The sequence below is a fragment of the Acipenser ruthenus genome, chromosome 2 (genome assembly GCF_902713425.1).
Source record: "Acipenser ruthenus chromosome 2, fAciRut3.2 maternal haplotype, whole genome shotgun sequence".
Lineage (NCBI taxonomy): Eukaryota > Metazoa > Chordata > Actinopteri > Acipenseriformes > Acipenseridae > Acipenser > Acipenser ruthenus.
In genome coordinates, this window is record NC_081190.1 from 57,038,903 (window position 1) to 57,059,054 (window position 20,152).

The 20,152-nt window shown below is 39.0% G+C and overlaps 1 protein-coding gene across 2 annotated transcripts in view; it reads left to right on the plus strand.

Annotated features, from left to right (window-relative positions):
- Positions 1-15,443: 15,443 nt before the first annotated feature.
- LOC117408674 (transmembrane protein 165-like) overlaps positions 15,444-20,152 on the plus strand; it is a 32,960-nt gene continuing 28,251 nt past the window's right edge. For both annotated transcript variants that reach the window (XM_034013872.3, XM_058997680.1), the window contains exon 1: positions 15,444-15,777. In XM_034013872.3, the coding sequence (XP_033869763.2) occupies positions 15,637-15,777 (141 nt within the window). In that variant the 5' untranslated portion in view covers positions 15,444-15,636. The remainder of the gene's footprint in view (positions 15,778-20,152) is intronic.

Genomic DNA, 20,152 nt, shown 5'->3' on the forward strand with positions numbered 1-20,152 from the left:
TATTATCCAAATTATTATTTGTTTATTTAGCAGATGTCTTTATCCAAGGCGACTTACAGAGATTACAGTGTGTGAACTATGCATCAGCTGCAGAGTCACTTACAACTACGTCTCACCCGAAAGGCAGAGCAGGAGGTTAAGTGACTTGCTCAGGGTCACACAATGAGTCAGTGGCTGAGGTGGGATTTGAACCGGGGACCTCCTGGTTACAAGTCCTTTTCTTTAACCACTGGACCACACAGCCTCCTTTGGATTGTGAGTAGTACATGCCACAACACGATAACTCCACTCTGTAAGTGGACATGTCACAACACGATAACCACTTTGTAAGTGGACATGCCACATGATAACTCCACTCTGTAAGTGAACATGCCACATGATAACACCACGCTGTAAGTGGACATGTCACATGATAACTCCACTCTGTAAGTGGACATGTCACAACACGATAACTCCACTCTGTAAGTGGACATGTCACAACATGATAACTCCACTCTGTAAGTGAACATGCCACATGATAACTCCACTCTGTAAGTGGACATGTCACAACATGATAACTCCACTCTGTAAGTGAACATGCCACATGATAACACCACTCTGTAAGTGGACATGTCACAACATGATAATTCCCCTCTGTAAGTGGACATGTCACAACACGATAACTCCACTCTGTAAGTGAACATGCCACATGATAACACCACGCTGTAAGTGGACATGCCACATGATAACTCCACTCTGTAAGTGGACATGTCACAACACGATAACTCCACTCTGTAAGTGGACATGTCACAACATGATAACTCCACTCTGTAAGTGAACATGCCACATGATAACTCCACTCTGTAAGTGGACATGTCACAACATGATAACTCCACTCTGTAAGTGAACATGCCACATGATAACACCACTCTGTAAGTGGACATGTCACAACATGATAACTCCACTCTGTAAGTGGACACACTCAAAGTTTAAATCAAACAGTTCTACTCCTGTCATGACAATGTTGAGGATTGGCCCGGTATTCTGTGATCTTGACATGGAGGTCAAAGGTTTCCCACAATCCCTGTATATCACTTAGCTTACATGTGTGATAGTTAGGATGATGAGATTTTCAAAGCTCAAAACCGGGACACATTGTTAAATAATTGATAAGACTAATTAAACCATTTAAATATAGGCTATTTAATGGTTATTTAAATAGCCATCCTCTCACTCTTAGTGTTATCTTTTTTTTAAGCAGCTAGCTAATTTCTATACACTCCTGGGTGTATAATTTGTGGCTAATTAGTTTAAGTAGCCATATTGTGTTATAGTATTGTGTACTTTTATATTGAGTTCAATAATAATAATAATAATAATAATAATAATAATAATAATAATAATAAGCCATTTTTCACTTTTTTTTTAATCACTGCATCAGGCTGTATTTATTGATGTTGTTCATGTGGTTTAACCTGGTGGATTCGGATGCTTGCGACCTCTTGCTGCTCTGTCTGGGCTAAATCCCACTAGAAATGAACAGCTACAACATTACCGTATTCATATTGAACATAAAATAAATGAAAATGCATGGCGCACTGAGGAATAAGCATGTACACCTGTGTTAATCACTTTATAAAAATAATTGATTGATTACCCTAGTACCTTGTTTTTTCATTCTATTTTGTTTTCACTGCAGGTGCCATAAACTAAAAGTGTCTGTTTACGTTATTTTGACAGAAGGTATTTAGAGTGTGTTGCGCTCCAGGAAGTAGCTGAAAACCGGGACTTTTTAAAGATTTGAGCAAAATGTTGGGACACCGGGACCTTTGATGGAGAACCGGGACTGTCCCGGCTAAACCAGGATGTCTGGTCACCACATCCCGGTTTAGCCGGGCAGAAAGCATCATTCAGTATACTGTGTCTTGGTTACCGTGACTGCGAAAAATTATAATTATTATTATTTGTAGAAATGGTTATAATCTATTAAACTGTAAGACAATAGTCTTTTGTCTAATGGAAAGCAGTTTGACCACTTTACCAGTAAAGCCGGGACCTAACCTAGACACATATCTGGTTATTGGATTACAGCCACACACACACAGTAAGGTGCACAGTATTTTCTTGGGAAGGGGTTACCTTCAATGGAAACAAAAACAATGTGAACCTAAGGCAGGTCCTATAGTGTGCTCAACACTGTTGGCTGCTGATCAGAGGAAAGCATCAACTGTGTCCAAGCTGAGGCCTACACTTCAGACCTCAAGAAAAAATTTAATGTGCTCTTGAGCAAAATTGATATCCTAGAAGATTATCCAAACCAGAACCCTTGGACTGGTTCTTTTGGTCATTGTTGGCAATACATCTCTGTGGGTATTTCACTACAAAATGTGCAGTGCTTGTGATTGACAGTACTGGAATACTGGAGTACTGGACTTGGGACCTGGGACTCCTTGAGAGACTGCCTGCAAAGGTACCAATTGTGAAGAGCTTTTGTGACAAAGAATATCACAAAGAATAATTGTAACAGTATAACAACACACTATTTTATAAATGTTAGGAGAAATAGGGAAGTATAAAAGAGGTGGGTGTTACAGTTGCCATGTGCCCAGTACACAGGATGTGCCTTTTATACAGGGTGCAAGGTACAATAAAAGAATTACAGTTATACATGTACATTACTGCTTTTCAAAAAATACATTTCTCAGTAAAACATTCACTGAAGAGTACCATGAGGTTGCGGCAGTGTCAGTTTAGTGGTGGCTGTGTCAAACCGGAAGGCGGCGCAGAATAAGACCAGTAGACCACTGTTGGGGGTGAAGCAATGTACAGTATGTGATTCATGACATTTTTGATCAAGTCATGACAGGTCTTGATTTAAGATTTGAGTCTGCTGTTAGTGAAAATTTGACAAGAACGGAACAATTTGCCACTGGCAGTGAAATGGTTAAAGTTAAGCAAGTAATTTAGTTTTATGTAAATTACTTCGATGTGCAGATTAAAACTTCATTGAAACATGTTTTTGGCTATAACTCAATATTATAATATCCCAATATCCAGTGTTCATGATGTCATCACATTCCTAAAAACTGAAAGAAATACATACTTGCGGAATATGCTGACTGAGGATAAAATAATTTGCAGAAACAGGCAGTTCGTGTTAAGTGAATTTATGTAACAAGTTCATTTTAATGTAAATTGACTGTACATAGTAGGCAATCAACTCTGGTATTTATATACAATGTGTAGTATAAATGCATGCAATATGACCTTTCAGACAGAAAGAAAAACCATAATGGTTGATGTCTTTAGTACATGGTGACTGCACTACACACAGAACTGATTTTGAGGTAAAAAGTTTATCGAGTTTCACTACGTGAACCATAAAGTTAGACTAAACTTAATGAAAACATAACAATGAATATGTTGTTATTGTGTCTAAAAGTAATATAATAATAAAGCACAATTTAGAAATGTGATAATTCATCATGCAGAACTTATGTATTTTTTTCTAATAAATTAATACAACCAATGTTAACTTTAACTTACAAATTTCATGCAACTATGCAGCAGATGTGATTTTCTAGGGTACATGCCTAAGAGTTTGGTAAAATTGAGTGTGGCAGAGCAGGGCTCTGCCCTTGGAAATATTGGCAGGGATGGGGTTAAATTCTCTTCCCTGCCCAGATTTATTGTGTCAGGTGGGAGTAATTACCAATCAATTAGCACCCAGCCACCTGATATAAAAGGAGGCCTCAGTAGAGAGAGGTAGCTGAGGAAGCAAGTGTGTTTTTCTTTGTGTGTTGGGGTGGTTGGTTAATTTTGCAATCTAGTGAAGGCAAAGCTCAGCCTGGAAGCCTTATTTCTGTAAGTTTTTACTTCATGTTTATTGTTTGTGTTGTAAAAACCTTTTGTTTGGCCCTCGTGCCTGTTTATTTTGTGTTTATTTAATAAAAGTCTTTTGTTTGAACTGCAGTCTGTCTCTGGGCCTCATCCCTTGCGCCACCCTGTCACATGGGGATTTAGTATCATCTGCATTCACACATAAATGAAAGAAAAAAAAAAACATTTGAAATGAAAAATGTATAACTTTAAACTGTGGTCTCTCAAGTTAAAATATGATTCAGAACTTAGAAGTAAAAGCATCTAGTTTCAATAATAAGCAGCAGCGTGGAGTAGTGGTTAGGACTCTTGACCGGAGGGTCGTGGGTTCAGTTCCAGGTGGGGGACACTGCTGCTGTACCCTTGAGCAAAGTACTTTACCTAGATTGCTCCAGTAAAAACCCAACTGTATAAATGGGTAATTGTATGTAAAAATAATGTGATCTCTTGTAACAATTGTAAGTTGCCCTGGATAAGGGCATCTGCTAAGAAATAAATAATAATAATAATAATAATAATAATACTAGAGCTACTATCACAGACAACATTGTGTTGGTTTGCAACAAAAACAAAGCTCTCTCGTCTTCTGAAAACACAAGAGACGATATTGATCTGCAACCCCATTAATGATTGGCAGGTAGATTATTGAGTAGCCTTTAAAGGGAATATTGGTTCCTGATTACAGCAGATGGCCAAGCCCCTAATCACAAGCTTTGAGCATGACAGTCTTCTAAGTTCTCAGAGATCACTTTGGAAAGTCGGCTTGTACATTCTCCTAGTGGACCATTTTTTCCTTGAACCCTACCTAGGAACCAAGACATCTCTCAATAATAATAATACTGATAATACTAAAATGGTAGGAACTCTCTGAGCCAGTTAAATGGTAAAATTGGCAGTAGAAGGATTTATTTATTTATTTATTTTTACAAAGGGCTTCACTTAATAGCTGTACTCACATCCATCAAACCAGGCAGATTCTCTAAAAGAGCTTTAATCTGACTGGCTATTATAAGGCCGTTTCTGAAATATTTTTCGGTTCGAAAAAGTCTTTGTATTTCATACAGGTGAGACTGAGTAAAGCCTCTATATTATTGTTAGTTGTAATGTTGCCAATAGTCTACTTGCAACATTGTACCAGAAATCAGTCATTAAAGGAAAAAAAAGTGTAAGCGTATTACAAAAGTAAACGCATTCCATGCATAGACTTTTAGTACCATCTTCTGTTCACGTTTGGAAGTGCACTGCAACTTGTACAAAGAAAAAAAGCAAGAAAACAAATAGGAAAAAAGAACCTTACAAGAAAGCAGACAAAAACATAGCAATATCATTGAAAAAGTTACCTACATAACTTTAAGCAATGCTAAAGCAAAGCCTGCACTTTTAACATTAGGCGCAAGAGCAGCGTGTGTAATGTATTGCATTTGCATAATGGGGTCTATTTTTATGTTCTAACAGTAACAGAGCTGAGTTATATTCATAAACCTTTTATTTTCCAATCTTCATTTCACTGTATTTTCTTGTCTTTAGTTCTGCTAATAGGGGATCAATAAATCACTCCTGGAGGCAACACGGGTGGGATTTCAATAATGAACTGCTGTGAGATTGTTATAGACCTCAATATGTTGTTTGGCAGTCAGGGAATGATTCTGTAAATAAGTTCTATGACATCAAACACTAAAACACATTAAAAGAAGCTAAACCAAGTAGACAAATGTTAGAATATATATATATATATATATATATATATATATATATATATATGAAAACATGACACCAAAGTTTGGTGCTTCTTTCATTTGTTTGGTGTGCAAGGTAATCAAACATGCAATCTTCAGGTGTGAAAAAGTTATTGCCCAAAGTCGGAACAAAAGCCAGGAGGGACACTGGCCCTCCAGGACCGGAATTGCCCACTCCTGTTCTAGAGGCACATCATGCCACGAACAAAAGAAATTCCTGAAGACCTCCGGAAAAAAGTTGTTGATGCCTATCAGTCTGGAAAGGGTTACAAAGCCATTTCTAAGACTCTGGGGCTCCACCGAACCACAGTCAGAGCCATATTGTCCAAATGGAGAAAGTTTGGGACAGTAGTGAATCTTCCCTGGAGTGGCTGTTCTGCCAAAATCTCTCCAAGAGCAAGGCGTAAAATCATCCAGGAAGTCACAAAGAACCCTAGAACAACATCCAGGGATCTGCAGGCCTCTCTCACCTCGGCTAAGGTCCATGATTCATGTCCAGTTTCATGACTCCACCATCAGAAAGACACTGGGCAAAAATGGGATTCATGGCAGAGTAGCAAGGCGGAAACCATTGCTCACTAAGAAGAGCATGAATGCTCGTCTCAAGTTTGCCAAAAAGCACCTGGATGATCTTCAAGAGTTCTGGAACAATGTTCTATGGACAGATGAGTCAAACTGACATGGGCCCCGTTATGTCTGACGAAAACCAAACACTGCATTCCACAGTAAGAACCTCATACCAACGGTCAAGCATGGTGGTGGTAGTGTCATGGTTTGGGAATGCTTTGCTGAATCAGGACCTGGACGCCTTGCCATCATTGAAGGAACCATGATTTCTGCTCTGTATCAGAGAATTCTACAGGAGAATGTCAGGCCATCCGTCCGTGAACTGAAGCTGAAGCGCAGCTGGCTCATGCAGCAAGACAATCATCCGAAACACACAAGCAAGTCTACATCAAAATGGTTGAAGAACAAGAAATTTAAAGTTTTGGAATGGCCTAGTCAAAGTCCAGACCTAAACCACATTAGGATGTTGTGGCAGGACCTGAAACGAGCAGTTCATGCTTGAAAACCCACAAATGTCATTGAGTTGAAGCAGTTCTGCATGGAGGAGTGGGCCAAAATTCCTCCACGGCGCTGTGAGAGACTAATCAATAACTACAGGAAGCGTTTGGTTGCAGTTATTGCTGCTAAAGGTGGCGTAACCAGTTATTGAGTCTAAGGGGGCGATTACTTTTTCACACAGGGCATTGGATGTTGCATAACATTCTTTAATAAATAAATGAATGTATCTAATGTTTGTGTTATTTGTTCACTCAGGGTCCCTTTTATCTAATATTAGGTTTTGGTTGAAGATCTGATAACATTCAGTGTCCAAAAATATGCAAAAATGCAGAAAATCAGACAGGGGGCAAATACTTTTTCACGGCACTGTATATATATCATCACCTCATCATCTCATCATCATCTTCAGCTTTTTTCAATCCACTGCAGGATGGCCTCCCCAAGATTCTTCCACAAAAGCCTGTCTGCTGCGTCCCTCATCCACGTTGCTCCGGCATGTTTCCTAATTTCATTTTGCCATCTTCCTGGAGGTCTTCTTCTTGGTCGCTTTATATCTCTTGGGATCCAGTCTGGTATCTCCTTTGTCCAGCGATGGTCTGTTCTTGTCCGGCCCACTGCCATTTCAGTTTTTTCGCTCTTGTAACATCGCATACTTTTGTTTGTGCTCTTATCCATTCCTCTTTTTCTTGTTTCTTCTTGTTCTTCCCAGCATGCATCTTTCCATACTCCGTTGAGTCGTTTGTAATTTTTGAGTCATTTTTGCATTGAGGGTCCAGGTTTCACATCCGTAAGTTAACACTGGCAGCACGCACTGGTCGAAGACTTTCCTCTTGGGGCATAAAGGTAGTTTCCCTTTCAGAAACATGCTTAATCATCCAAAGGTACTCCAGCCCATTTTTGCTCTTCTGTTGATTTTGTACATTTGGTTTTCTGTTGCCGAAACTAACTGTCCTAAGTATACATAGTTATTTGACTCCTTCCAGCTTGATCCCATTGACTTCAACTGCCTGTGGAGTGGTATATTTATTGAACATGACAAGTCTTCTTCAGGTTCATTTTCAAACCCACTTTGATGCTAGCCTCGTGTAGTTCTAGTTGGTGAAATGCTGAAAACCTTCCCCACCTGCATGTAGCAGGAGCAAACTTGGTATAGCATCAGTGCCGTTTTTAGGCATATGCGACATAAGCAGCCGCTTAGGGCCCCCGGCCGTTAGGGGGCCCCTAGCAAAAAAATAAATAAAAAATGTAAATATATTTTCTTTTGAATTGATTTTCATAAATGATCACAGTGATCAGTTTTCAAAGAATTTACAGATTTTGTTTGTGAGCGAGTCATGCCCAGGGCCATCATGGAATCATGCATCATTCATACATGCGTTAGACACCTGCCAGTTTTCTCATTGGAAATAGGTAAATTTCAAAATATCAACCCTGGTCACAAAAGCAAAGTTTGTGGGGAATAATAGCCATTTTCTATACTTTTGAGGCATAAGCAATTAGAAAATAACACTACCCAGGAACAAAAATTGTGTTACATAGTGATTGGAGTAGCTTTGTTGCTTGGGGAACTGTTTGGCACAAGCCGTTCTGGACTATGAAGTTAAGCAACTCCACAGGTGTTTTTTCACAAAATTGTGGCGTACTGTACATCCCAACCACATCCGACTTCAACCTAACAAAATCAAAATGCTTTGCATACTGGCACAGGGAGTGAAAGCTCTTCTCATCAAAATGTTGTGACATTTCAGCAAATTGCTTGCCGTCAACCAGGCGAGTGAATTCCAGCTGTCTAAAGTTGCTGTAACAAACTTGCATTTGTTGTGTTATGGTATCAAAGATTTTTAAGAAGAGGCTTTCCCTTTCTGTTTTGATTGGGAGACTTGACGAGGAACGTGAGGCGCTTTCTCTGATCAACAATTCGTTGCATTTGTGTTCATATCTCTCAAAAAATGTTTCAAATGAGCGTCGCTTGTTTTGCAAATACTCAGTGGTACTTTCGAGTTTCTGTAAGCAGTACCCAATGTCCATGATTTTTATCTGTAGAGTTCTAAAAAGTGCATCTGTTTCATTGAAAATATCTCCAAAAACCATCAATAGAAAAACAGTTGATGCTTTTGATAGCCACTTACGAAATCCCCATCAGAGAGTCCGAGTCCCAATAATCAACGTCGTCTTTCATTAATTTGAACATCTCCAATTGGTCTGAGTGGTGATGGTGTATGGTTTGGATTAGCCGTGAATGAGAGTTCCATCTTGGACACAGCCCGTGGAATGTGCCGTTGCACAACCTCATCAAGGAGCTTTGTACGCTTTGTAGATTTGTTAAAATAAGCAGACAAGCCTTCTGCAGTTTTGAAAAAAATGCTGCATTCGGATATGAGATTTGAAGACTGAGATAGCACTAGGTTCAATTTATGAGCATAACAGTACCGTTTGCTTAATCTTTGCCTGTAACCCATTTAGTTCCGATGACATGACAGTGGCTCCATCATACGTTTGCGCAACCAGCTTTTGCACACAGTTGTAATCTTCCAATTTCTTAATTACATAATCCGCTAATGCTGACGCTGTTCTGTCACCACTGACATCATCAAATCCCATAAATGGCTCTTTAACTTGATCATTCAGCACATAACGCAAAATCAGAGATGCTTGTGCGAAATTAGAAATGTCTGTTGATTCATCGACCTCGACCACAACAAAGGGGACTTTGGAAATCTCTTCTCTAATGTTACTCTTAACTACTTCGGCAATTGATTCAATTAGATCATTCTGTATTCTATTAGACAAGCCAGAAAACATAGATGACGATTGGAGATGCAAGGCTAAGGTTTCATTAAATTTGCCCAGAAGTTGCAACAACTCAATGTAATTCCCCCTATTATTTGATGTAGCGCTCTCATCGTCCCCCCAAAAAGCCAGCTTCTGTTTAACTAAAAAAACATGTTGCATCAATTAGTCTTTTCATGATCTCTCGATTTTCAGTGACTTTTCTATTGTGCTGATCGGTCTGGATTATCTTTTGTTCATCTAGTGCCAAATCGATCCTAGCTGCCCCAAAGGTTTTTAAAGACACCTGGCACTGAATGTGGACTGCTGATCTTTCATGTTTAGTGGTGGCTTAGTGGTGGCTTTCGTAAAATTGTTAAGGTCGTTGAACCCTGCATCTGTCCAGGCATTTTTAGTGGTGGAAAATAAGAGGCAAGGAAAACAGAACAATCTATTAATGGTAGCACAGCCTCACAACCAATCTTTTCTGGTGTACCACTCATAACTGAACGACCTTTGTATCTTCTGGCCATTCCTTGTGTGCAAGTCTGGAAGATCGGGTGTTGATCTTCCATTTTCAACAATTTTCTTTTTTTCATCGAAATTTGCTCTTGCAAACGCCTTCAACTTGTCTATCTCCATTTTACTGAAGTTCACCGCGCGACATTAATGATTACATCACTGAGAAGCAGTGCTTCCAGTACGTCTTGAACAGTGTGCAGTTTACTACGCATGCGTTAACAGTAGTATAGTGGCTGTTAATGAGGTTGAGGACAGCAGTTAGAATTTTTGCTTCCAGCGCTGATCGCACATACAGCACAGCCAGCCAGCTAGCTCTCTCGATAGAGGGAGTTGAAAATGACAGAATAAAGTACACAAAATGTTAGTTATAAAGCACAAATATGTAATTTGTGTAAATAATTTAGATACCAATAATTGAAATTTAAAAAATTACATTTTCTTCATTTTAACAAGGTAAGCAGTGCTTCCTCTGCTTCCCCTGACTGCACGTCATTGCACCCTACCTGCCATAGCATAGCTTTTATTTATAGCATAGTGGCTCTGTATTTGCATCTATAGCGACCCGGCCTGTGCGCTAGGCAGCACCGGGACCTCTGCGACCGGTTTCCCCCGCCTGAAGTACTGTACTACTTCCTATCATCGATTTATATTGACAAAAGAATATTAGAATTGAGTGAGAAACTGTGTGCTAAACTCGTTCAAAGCACGAGTCACAGTGTCAGCACCAGTCTTACCAGTCAGCAGCAGTTACCAGTCCCAGCAGTGTAAGGCAACTTAAGTAGCAGTGAACCAAATGCAAGTCAATAAAGGTATGAACCCATCTACTTATTAATATTGATGTTATATTCTTATCCTTTTAAAATCACATATTTCTAACAGTGTGAATATGGTCATTTTAGGTTGCTGTGGTTTTGCTGGGAGATAATTCGTTTTAATCTTTGAAATAATATGGGTCATCAAATTTTAACATTAACATCATCATCCAAGGGACTTAATATTGCTTTGCAGTTTGCATGAACAGTCTCCAGGCTTTATAAGACGATAACTTTTACCTTTGTAACATGAACAGGATCTGCAAGAGGTTTGTTCAACTTTTTTTTTTGCCTCAGTAAAAATCTAATCCTAGCTATGCCCCTGCTGTGCCATTAGCCAGCTAGGCTAGAACACTGCAAGCTAGCTAAGCTAGCTTCTGCAGCATCAATGATCAAGGGAGCTAGTTAGCTAGTAAGTTAAAATATATGCTTATTTTATACACTAAACCTGCTAGGTGTGTAATAAATATCAGTCAGGACCTTTGTTGACTGACAGACTTCAGACTACACATAAGAACATAAGAAGAACATAAGAAAGTTTACAAACGAGAAGAGGCCATTCAGCCCATCTTGCTCGTTTGGTTGTTAGTAGCTTATTGATCCCAGAATCTCATCAAGCAGCTTCCTGAATGATCCCAGGGTGTCAGCTTCAACAACATTACTGAGGAGTTGGTTCCAGACCCTCACAATTCTCTGTGTAAAAAAGTGCCTCCTATTTTCTGTTCTGAATGCCCCTTTATCTAATCTCCATTTGTGACCCCTGGTCCTTATTTCTTTTTTCAGGTCAAAAAAGTCCCCTGGGTCGACATTGTCTATACCTTTTAGGATTTTGAATGCTTGAATCAGATCAACTTGATGAGGTGCTGCTGACTAAGCCTGGGGCAAGCATTTGTAAACCACTAAACGTATGTCATTGGTAACAAATGGGATGGGGAAATGCAGGTCTACTAGATTATTTCTCAAAATAATTAACTTAGGGTAATGATAGACCATTACATGTTTACAATTGTTGGAATTATTATTTTCATTATTCTTATGAATGAGCCATATCTGGCTGACCTTGGGTTCTTGTCTAATTGTATGAATATATTGCAATCTTATTTGTTGCCATACTAACCAGGTAGATTATTACTGAAGTGTGAGAACAACAGATACGCCTAGTATGCAAGGAATTGTGTATAATACATGGGTGTAAAACATTTCTAATTCACAACATGCTGGGTCCATTAAGTTCTAATACATCTATAACCTCCTCTGGAGCACTATTGAAGTATTTTGGTGGAGCATTCTCAGCTCAACCAAGACCACCTACCTCTCCTGGTGCCAGTGATGCTGTCCATTTAGCAGGTCAATCCACCTCCACTGATGACACTGCTGGTGAGTTTACTGCAAAGGGCCTTTATATTGATAAATATAAACCATGCCCTCCAATGTGAGAGCATTCTCCATTCATAAAATAACTCTGTGAATTCATAAAATAACTCTGTGAAACTTCATCAAAGAAGTAGAGCTACTTGCTAAATTTGACCCTGTTTTAAAAGAACATGTCAGACGGATAGACAGTGGAGAGAATCATTATCATACCACATACTTAGGAAACATAATCCAAAACGAATTGATCTCCTGTATCAGTGAGAGAATACTGAACACAATGGTGGCTGACATCAAAGAGTCAAAATATTTTGCAATCATTTTGGACTGCACCCCAGATATCAGCCACCAGGAGCAGATGTCTGTTGTTGTCCAAACTGTCAGCCTCGAGAAAAGAGCAGATGTCTGTTGTTGTCCAAACTGTCAGCCTCGAGAAAACACCAGTGATGAGGGAGCATTTTCTGGGGTTCCTAATAGCCCCTGTATCCACAGGCCTTGGTTTGTCCTCACTGATCCTGAACAGGCTGGAATTGCTGAACATCCCCTTTCAGGACTGTAGAGGACAGTCCTACAACAATGGTGCCAACATGAAAGGCAGAAATAAAGGTGTACAGGCCAGGCTGTTGGAGGAAAATCCATGTGCTCTGCATGTTCCCTGTGGGGCACATACCCTGAACCTGATGGTGACAGATGCAGCCAAAGGGTCATTAGAGGCCACTAGCTTCTTTGGAATTGTTCAGAAGGTGTATAACCTCTTCTCAGGTTCTACTCAGCAGTGGACCTCACTCTCAAGTCCTGGAGTGAGACGAGGTGGGAGAGCCGAGTGAACTCCATCGAGCCTCTGCGCTACCAACCCGATAGGGTAAGGAAGGCTTTGCTAGAGGTCAGGGAAAAGGTAAATGATCCAGCAGTAAGAATTGAGGCCCTGTCCCTGGCAGAAGAAGTTTGATCATTTAGATTTCAAATCTGCACTGTAGTCTGGTATGACATTCTTTCAAACATCAACACTACTAACAAGCTCCTTCAGTCTGTCAACATGCAGCTGGATGTTGCAGTCAGTCTAATAGACAAAACAAAGGCACATCTGATCCACTACAGGGCCACCGGTTTCACTGCTGCACAGGCCTCAGCAAAAGAGCTGTGTGAAGACATGAATGTGGAGGCAGTGCTCAAAGAGAAAAGGCTGCGGAGCACAAAAAGGCAATTTGGTTACGAGGCAGCTGATAAGCCAGTGGCTGATGCCATGAAGAGGCTAGAAACAGCCTTCTTCAATGTTGTGATGGACTGCGGCATCCAGTCTTTGGAGGACCGGTTCAAGTCACCAGGGGAAGTAAGAGACATGTTTGGAGTGCTTCCGAACTTCCATCATCTTGATGGCGGGACACTCAGAGACCAGTGTGAGCTGCTTGGGGACATGCTCACCTGTGGAGAAGAGGCTGACCTTGACTGGAGAGAGCTGGCCATGGAGATGCAGCAGAGCGTTCCATACCTTACTAAAGCAGAGATGACAGCAATGGAGCTGCTTACCTTCATCCACCAAAATGAGCTGTGAGTTGTACCCAGATCTTTGGATAGCTCTGAGAATAGCCTGTACTCTCCCAGTGACAGTGGCATCAGCAGAGTGGCGCTTCTCTAAGCTCAAACTGATGAAGGCCTACCTGAGGTCCTCCATGGCACAAGAACGTCTGAGTGGACTGCCAATCATCAGCATCAACCACCAGGTTGGCAGCCAGCTCTCTTATGATGAGGTGATAAATGACTTTGCCTCCAAGAAGGCAAGAACACATAAGTTCTAAGGGAAAAAAATAGCTGGATGAAGGAGGGGGAGACGGCTATGGTAAATTGGTTACCATTTAAATTGTCACTTTTTTTTTTATCTGTCACTAGATATTTATTGTTTTTTGAACACATTTTTTATTTTCAATTTGAACTTAATCTGGGGGTATTTATTTTCATTATTTAAACATTTTTATTTAACTATTATTGTTTGTTTGCACTTTGCACCTGCCTGATTTTAACGGCCATTTCAATGTTAATTTAATGTCATTATTAAGTGGGATTTTGATATATTTTATGCTTTTAAACTATTAAGCTTTTAATAGCTTTTTTTTGTTTTGCCTTGTCAGTTCTTCAGTTCAGTGTTTGTATAGTGTTACAGTTCCTGACCTTCAGTGTCATCTAGTGGCCAAATATCATAATGCAGTTGTGGTGTTCCAATTGTGTTCCAGACTTTATGTTCACTGCCTTTTGTTAATAAAAGATGATGTTGCTGCTAACAGGTCCCTCTTTAGTCTTTAAATGTTTATTTGTACATTGTATGTTTGCTCGTACATATGTGTGCTCATACAAACGTTTACAAGACAGTAGGCTTAAACCTATGTTGGTTTGATGTCGTGCCAAGTGGAGTGGGCGGGGGGGGGGGGGGGGGGGGGGGGGTTCCTCCAAATCAAATCCTGCTTAGGGCCCCCATAAGGCCAGAAACGGCACTGTATAGCACAGAACAGAAAACATTAATTTGATTTGACTTTATACTGTCACTTAATGTACAGTCACACGTGTATTTATATATTAAATTGATTACCTTCTGTTGCAATTCTCTCTTGATCCTGTGTCTTATTTATTTACAGAAATCATTGTAAAAACGTAATTCCTGATAGAACTTCAAAGTAACGTGCAAGTAGGAACAATGCTGAGCTGTGCGATGCCTGTTGGACGCCTCATGCTGAACAATAAAGCTCTAGTTATTATTGATGCGTTTTGCCCATTCTGAATACAACGGACTTACAAAAACTTTAGGTTATGTTTGGGAAAGTTTAGACAAATACATTTCAGGTGGGAGGTGTTTAATTTGTTGTCTTCGTCCACCAATAATAAACTACTATGGCAATTCTATCAAAAAATGTAAATGCCCTCCCTTAAATAGAGAGATACAGTCGTATATCGATTTAAAACAAATCCATCTGTACCTAGCTGCCACATAAGAAACGCCAACAAAACCTGCAGAATCCTTAACGTGTGGCGTCTTATATGCTTTGTATGAACATGGAAACAGTTCACAACTATCTAGCACCAGGCAGCAATACAGTAGTGCTGAAACTAACCAAACATATTCCATAGAATTGTTGTAACCGATCAGCATTAGGACTTGCAATGGCTTCTCGTTTAGTTCCTTTTACGAATCTCGATCTAACTTAAAAACCAGAATCTGTGACGTAATTTGATTGACGACACACTTAACTAATCGCAGCACAGTAGAGTACCTGTCATGCTTTTATCTGAAAGTCTATGGCTGAAAAAAATAAAGGGGGTGGCAACAGAATACTGATCGGTGTGTGTCATAATCAGCATTTTAGGAAGCACAGGCAGTCTGGTTAGTTTTGAGCAAACAGAGGGGGTTAAACAATGATGGGTATCTAGAGTAAAATATCGTTGTTCATTTATACTTTATTGTAGCACTTTTTTCTGATTTTAGGAAAATATTTTAATTTAAAAACAAAATAAAAATGCTATTTAAAACTGGTAGGCATGGAGGTAATTTCGCCTTTGCCCTGCTGGTTACCTTTTTGTTGTCGGCCGGAGTCGGCGGTATTCAGGAAGAGCAAAAACCACAAGAAGAGCAGCCTCAGCATCCGCAACAAGAGCAGGTAAGAGCAGCCTACACCAGACCCCTTTAATAAAAAATATGTTCAGTCACTATTCTAATTGTGGCGCATCGTTTTATTGTAATGCAGAAACTGCTTCATAAACTGAAGATTACTTCCCCTTAGGTTACACAACCTGTGTTAACTTTCCTCACGATAAAGACTCACGTGTCGTTTAAAGCTACAGCACAGCCTTTATTCAGATTATGATTATTAATGCTGCGTCTCAGAGAGGGATTTTGTCAGAAAAAGATGGAAGCGAAAGCGCTTTATTTATTTATTTTTATTTTGGTTCTTTTAAAGTTAGCAAGTAACATAGTCAAGCTTGCCAATCCCCTACAACTGGCACCACCTATCTAATCACCATGCATCCTTTCAAGTTGTATATATCCTTGTCAGTCAAAAGACAGTCAATAGCCATAGAACTAGAAGAAAGTTTGACTGTAATTTTACTGTACCATGATGACAAATGGGTCTACTAATACAGCGACCCGCCACACCATCCAAGACACAAAAGCTTTGATGATTCTAAGCTTTAATCTGGGTACTGTCTGATTGAACACATTTTTGTCTGTACTGGGTATAGTTCAAGCTTGTTATTTCTGTGGAAGAATACAACCAAATGGTGTGCAATGTAAGATTATATTAAACAAAATAGTACAAAAGTTAAGAATTATATAAATGTGTATTAATCTAGTACTAGGCTACTTCAAGACAGATTCAAGAGTATTTTGTCTTTGGCGGTTCATATTTTTATTTATTTTTTATGATTTTATAGTATAAACATACACAGCAAATGGTTAATTAATGTGCCAGCAGTCCACATGAAACCAAAGTACAGTGTCAGGTTTGGAGTATGACCAGGAACAAACTCACCTTGTAGTGATGTGATCTATGCTCCTACTATTAATGCAAACTGAACTGAATCCAGGATTTGCGGGGCTAGGGGGAGGCCATGCCCCCTCACTTTTTGACAAAAGAAATGTGTGCACAGGGCTTTTAAAGCGCACAATGTTTAGTTGCTGTTAAACTCTGCGCCCTATATAAAAGCAAGGCACAAATGATATCATATACTGTAAGAACCTACCTACTATCAGTGTTCATGCTAGGCTGCGCCAAAGGCCCCCTGAAATAAAAAAATGTACAGCTGAATTCCTCTTAACACGCCCGTGTATCCTCCTCCCCAGATGCAATACCAGTAAACAGTATTATAAATCACACACTTAAGGATTAGACACACAAATATCTTTACAGTGAAAATAACTTTTATTTTCGTTAAATATAATATTGAAACCCCCCCCCCCTTCTCCCCGTCTAAAAATGGTTTGGTCCAGGATCGACTGTAACTGACCGTAACGTGACAAAACTATTTATTAAAAACAAATGTACGTCCTGTAAAGCTTGCACCACTAGCATACAGCCAACATTTGGAAACTGTTCAGCGGGACGGGACTTTCTTCCTATGCATCGGGACGCGGGTCATTTGCTAGGAAATCGTGACTGTCCCGCCCATATAGGGACTGTTGGCATGTATGCACTAGCATTTAAGTGTCCTGAAGCGTCGTTAGTAACTGAAGAGTTGAAACAATTACTCTGATTTGGTATAGGAAAGGTATTAGCATTGCTGTCACAGCAGAGGGGACTTGTTCCTGAAGACTTGCGTGAAGAAATTTCTTTTTTGCATTGCATCCGTCTTTGTCGCGTAATGCGTGAGACTGAGTTTGTTCTTGTGTCCAGAAACTGAACAGTCTGTCTTTAACTCCAGCATCACTTTACATGGAATTTAAAAAAAGCCTTGGCTGTTCTGGGTGAAGTTTGGAAACTTACAGCTTAAAGCTTTTTACAGGACAATTTTCTAAATCTGGCTGTGAGTAAATTCATATATCAGGTATTGGGACTGTCTTAAGACCACTTTTGGTCTGTAATGCTCATGTTTGAGTGACATATTCACGGCCAGTGCCATCGGTAAGTACAACAAAGTTATTTTTACAGAGATTAGCAGTGTTTTCGTTTCCTCGTCTACGAAAGAAAAACTACTCGAAACATACTTTAAGAGCAAGTTAGTAGATGTTCTTTCACTCTGTTCTAGATGTATACAGTTTCTTCAGATCTGTTCTTGAAATCGGCTTTTTATGATTTACATAAATTTGAGCCACAACAAGCTGCATGTTTCAGAATTTTTAGCGATATCAGTATTTTTATTCCAGGGGTGTTGCTGAAGGTAACAGTTAATCCAGTGCTCTAGTCCCCCCCTCAAAAAAAGTGCCGGAACACACTATCATTTCAACAACAGCTAAAAGTTAACGTATTAATGAGCGTTTAGATGTTTACAAAAACATCAATACATGTACATATATTGGTTTATTTAAAAATGAGTATTTTTCTGATAGCCCCAAACCTGAGTCTTATAACGTCACTCTGCAAAGCACACTTGACATGGTACTGGTGTTATATACAAGTACTTTAAATGTAAAACTGATTCAAACAAGTGAAGCACTGTGTTTTTTATTTGTATGCACATACATGGCAGTTCATTGCTTTCATGTTGTTTTTGTTTTAAACATTAAAAAAAGGAAAAACTGTAAACTGAATAAAGTACTGAAAACAAGATTCAACACTATTCTCAAAACAGAAGGCTGTATTCCATAGTGCTGTTGGTCCTACAGTTCTACACTTACATTTGTGTGGCTGTTTCCTCCAAAACAAAGAAACATAGTTTATGACTTTTGAAATTGAATTAGTAATAATACAGTATCTTTCTTAACAGCTTGTCTGTACAAGTTTAAATTCCAAATGAAATTAACTAGGGTTCCACCTGTAATTTGTAATTTACGTTTCTTATCAATAAATTCACATTTACTGTTTTAACCGTCTTATCTCTTCACACAAAGTAAAACATTTTTACTTAAAAAAAAAAAAGAAAAAAAAAAAAGATACTGTTCAAAATTGAAGATTACATAATATGGCAGGGCTTGGATTTCAGCGCAGGGTTGCAGGAATCGCGCATTTTCTAAGTTGCTCCAGCATATCTGCAACTTTCAGTGTGGGAAAATCCCACAGAGATATTTGAAGACACCAAGCTACTGTATTTTTCACCCAATTTAGAATGCCTGAAACACTACAACAATCTATAACGAAGTGGGTGTCAGTGACGAAAGCACTGTGAGCCGCATTCTGAGTAGTTCTGGTTAAAATAAATAAATAAATAAATAAAAGCAGTGCTGGATATTTTAAGTCCCTCGAGACTTTATTCTCTCGTATGTGATTTTCAGCCGCTATCTTTTAGGATTATAGAAACTCAGTACACTGCAATAAGTAAACAGTGTTTTTTTTATATTTTTTTAAATTTTTTTAGCCATCTATGATTACAATTTATATATAGCAGTGACCAAACATGACTATTTTGGAAAACCTTTTGTTTGTTTGTTTGTTTTTTACATATATTCTCATCTCTACCACATATAGTATGCCTGATCCTGTTACATAATATGAAAGGACATTTTGTGGCCTTTCATTTGATATGCTACATGCATGTAGGGTTGCCACCTCATGACCTCAAAAATAAGGAACAGACCCTAATCAACGCCACGCAACATCCGTGCCCCCCCCCCCCCCCATTTTTATTTTTTTACTCTCACAGATACAGTAAACCTCTTAACATCATTATTATTTAATGTATTTTAAGATATTTTGACAAATGAAAGCATCATAGGCTTTTTACATTTTCTATTGGCCAAAACACTTATTATATATAAGGTTAGTTCCAGGGCACTTTTGTAGATTCTTGGCAGTTCAAACAAATGTCAGGATTTCACACACATTCAATACAAACAAATATCAATGAAAAACCTATAACTATGTGGAAATTCCCTTTAAAATAAATGTCCTCTTTAAATAAATACCACAAAGCTATTGCACATTTCAAATTAAGCAGTGGACATGCAACCTGCCCTGGTTCCCGATAAAATTTCTGCTGACAGGAAGTCACGTGCCAGAATGAATTTGCTGCATAAAGATAAAGATGAAAAAAAAAAAAAAAAATAGATATGTTGATTTTCGTAAACTCTCTGTATATAGTTTGTAAGTCTTTACAGAATCAGAATTGGTTGTCAAAATGACTAAGATATGTGAATTTAGAAATTGTTAGTAAAGTAGAAATTATTACTGATTTACAAATTGCTTATGATGAGATAATAACAGTGCTGTTGTGTCCAAACATGGATGGTACCAACATATATTGAGTCTTTATTGGCAGCCATTAAGTTCTTTTTCCTTTTCCATGCATATTTTTGGTTGCTTCTTGCAGCAGCAAGGAGAGGTTTGTCCTCCATGATCAAGGAGTGGAAGTCTGCACACCCCACATCAAAATAGAGGCTCA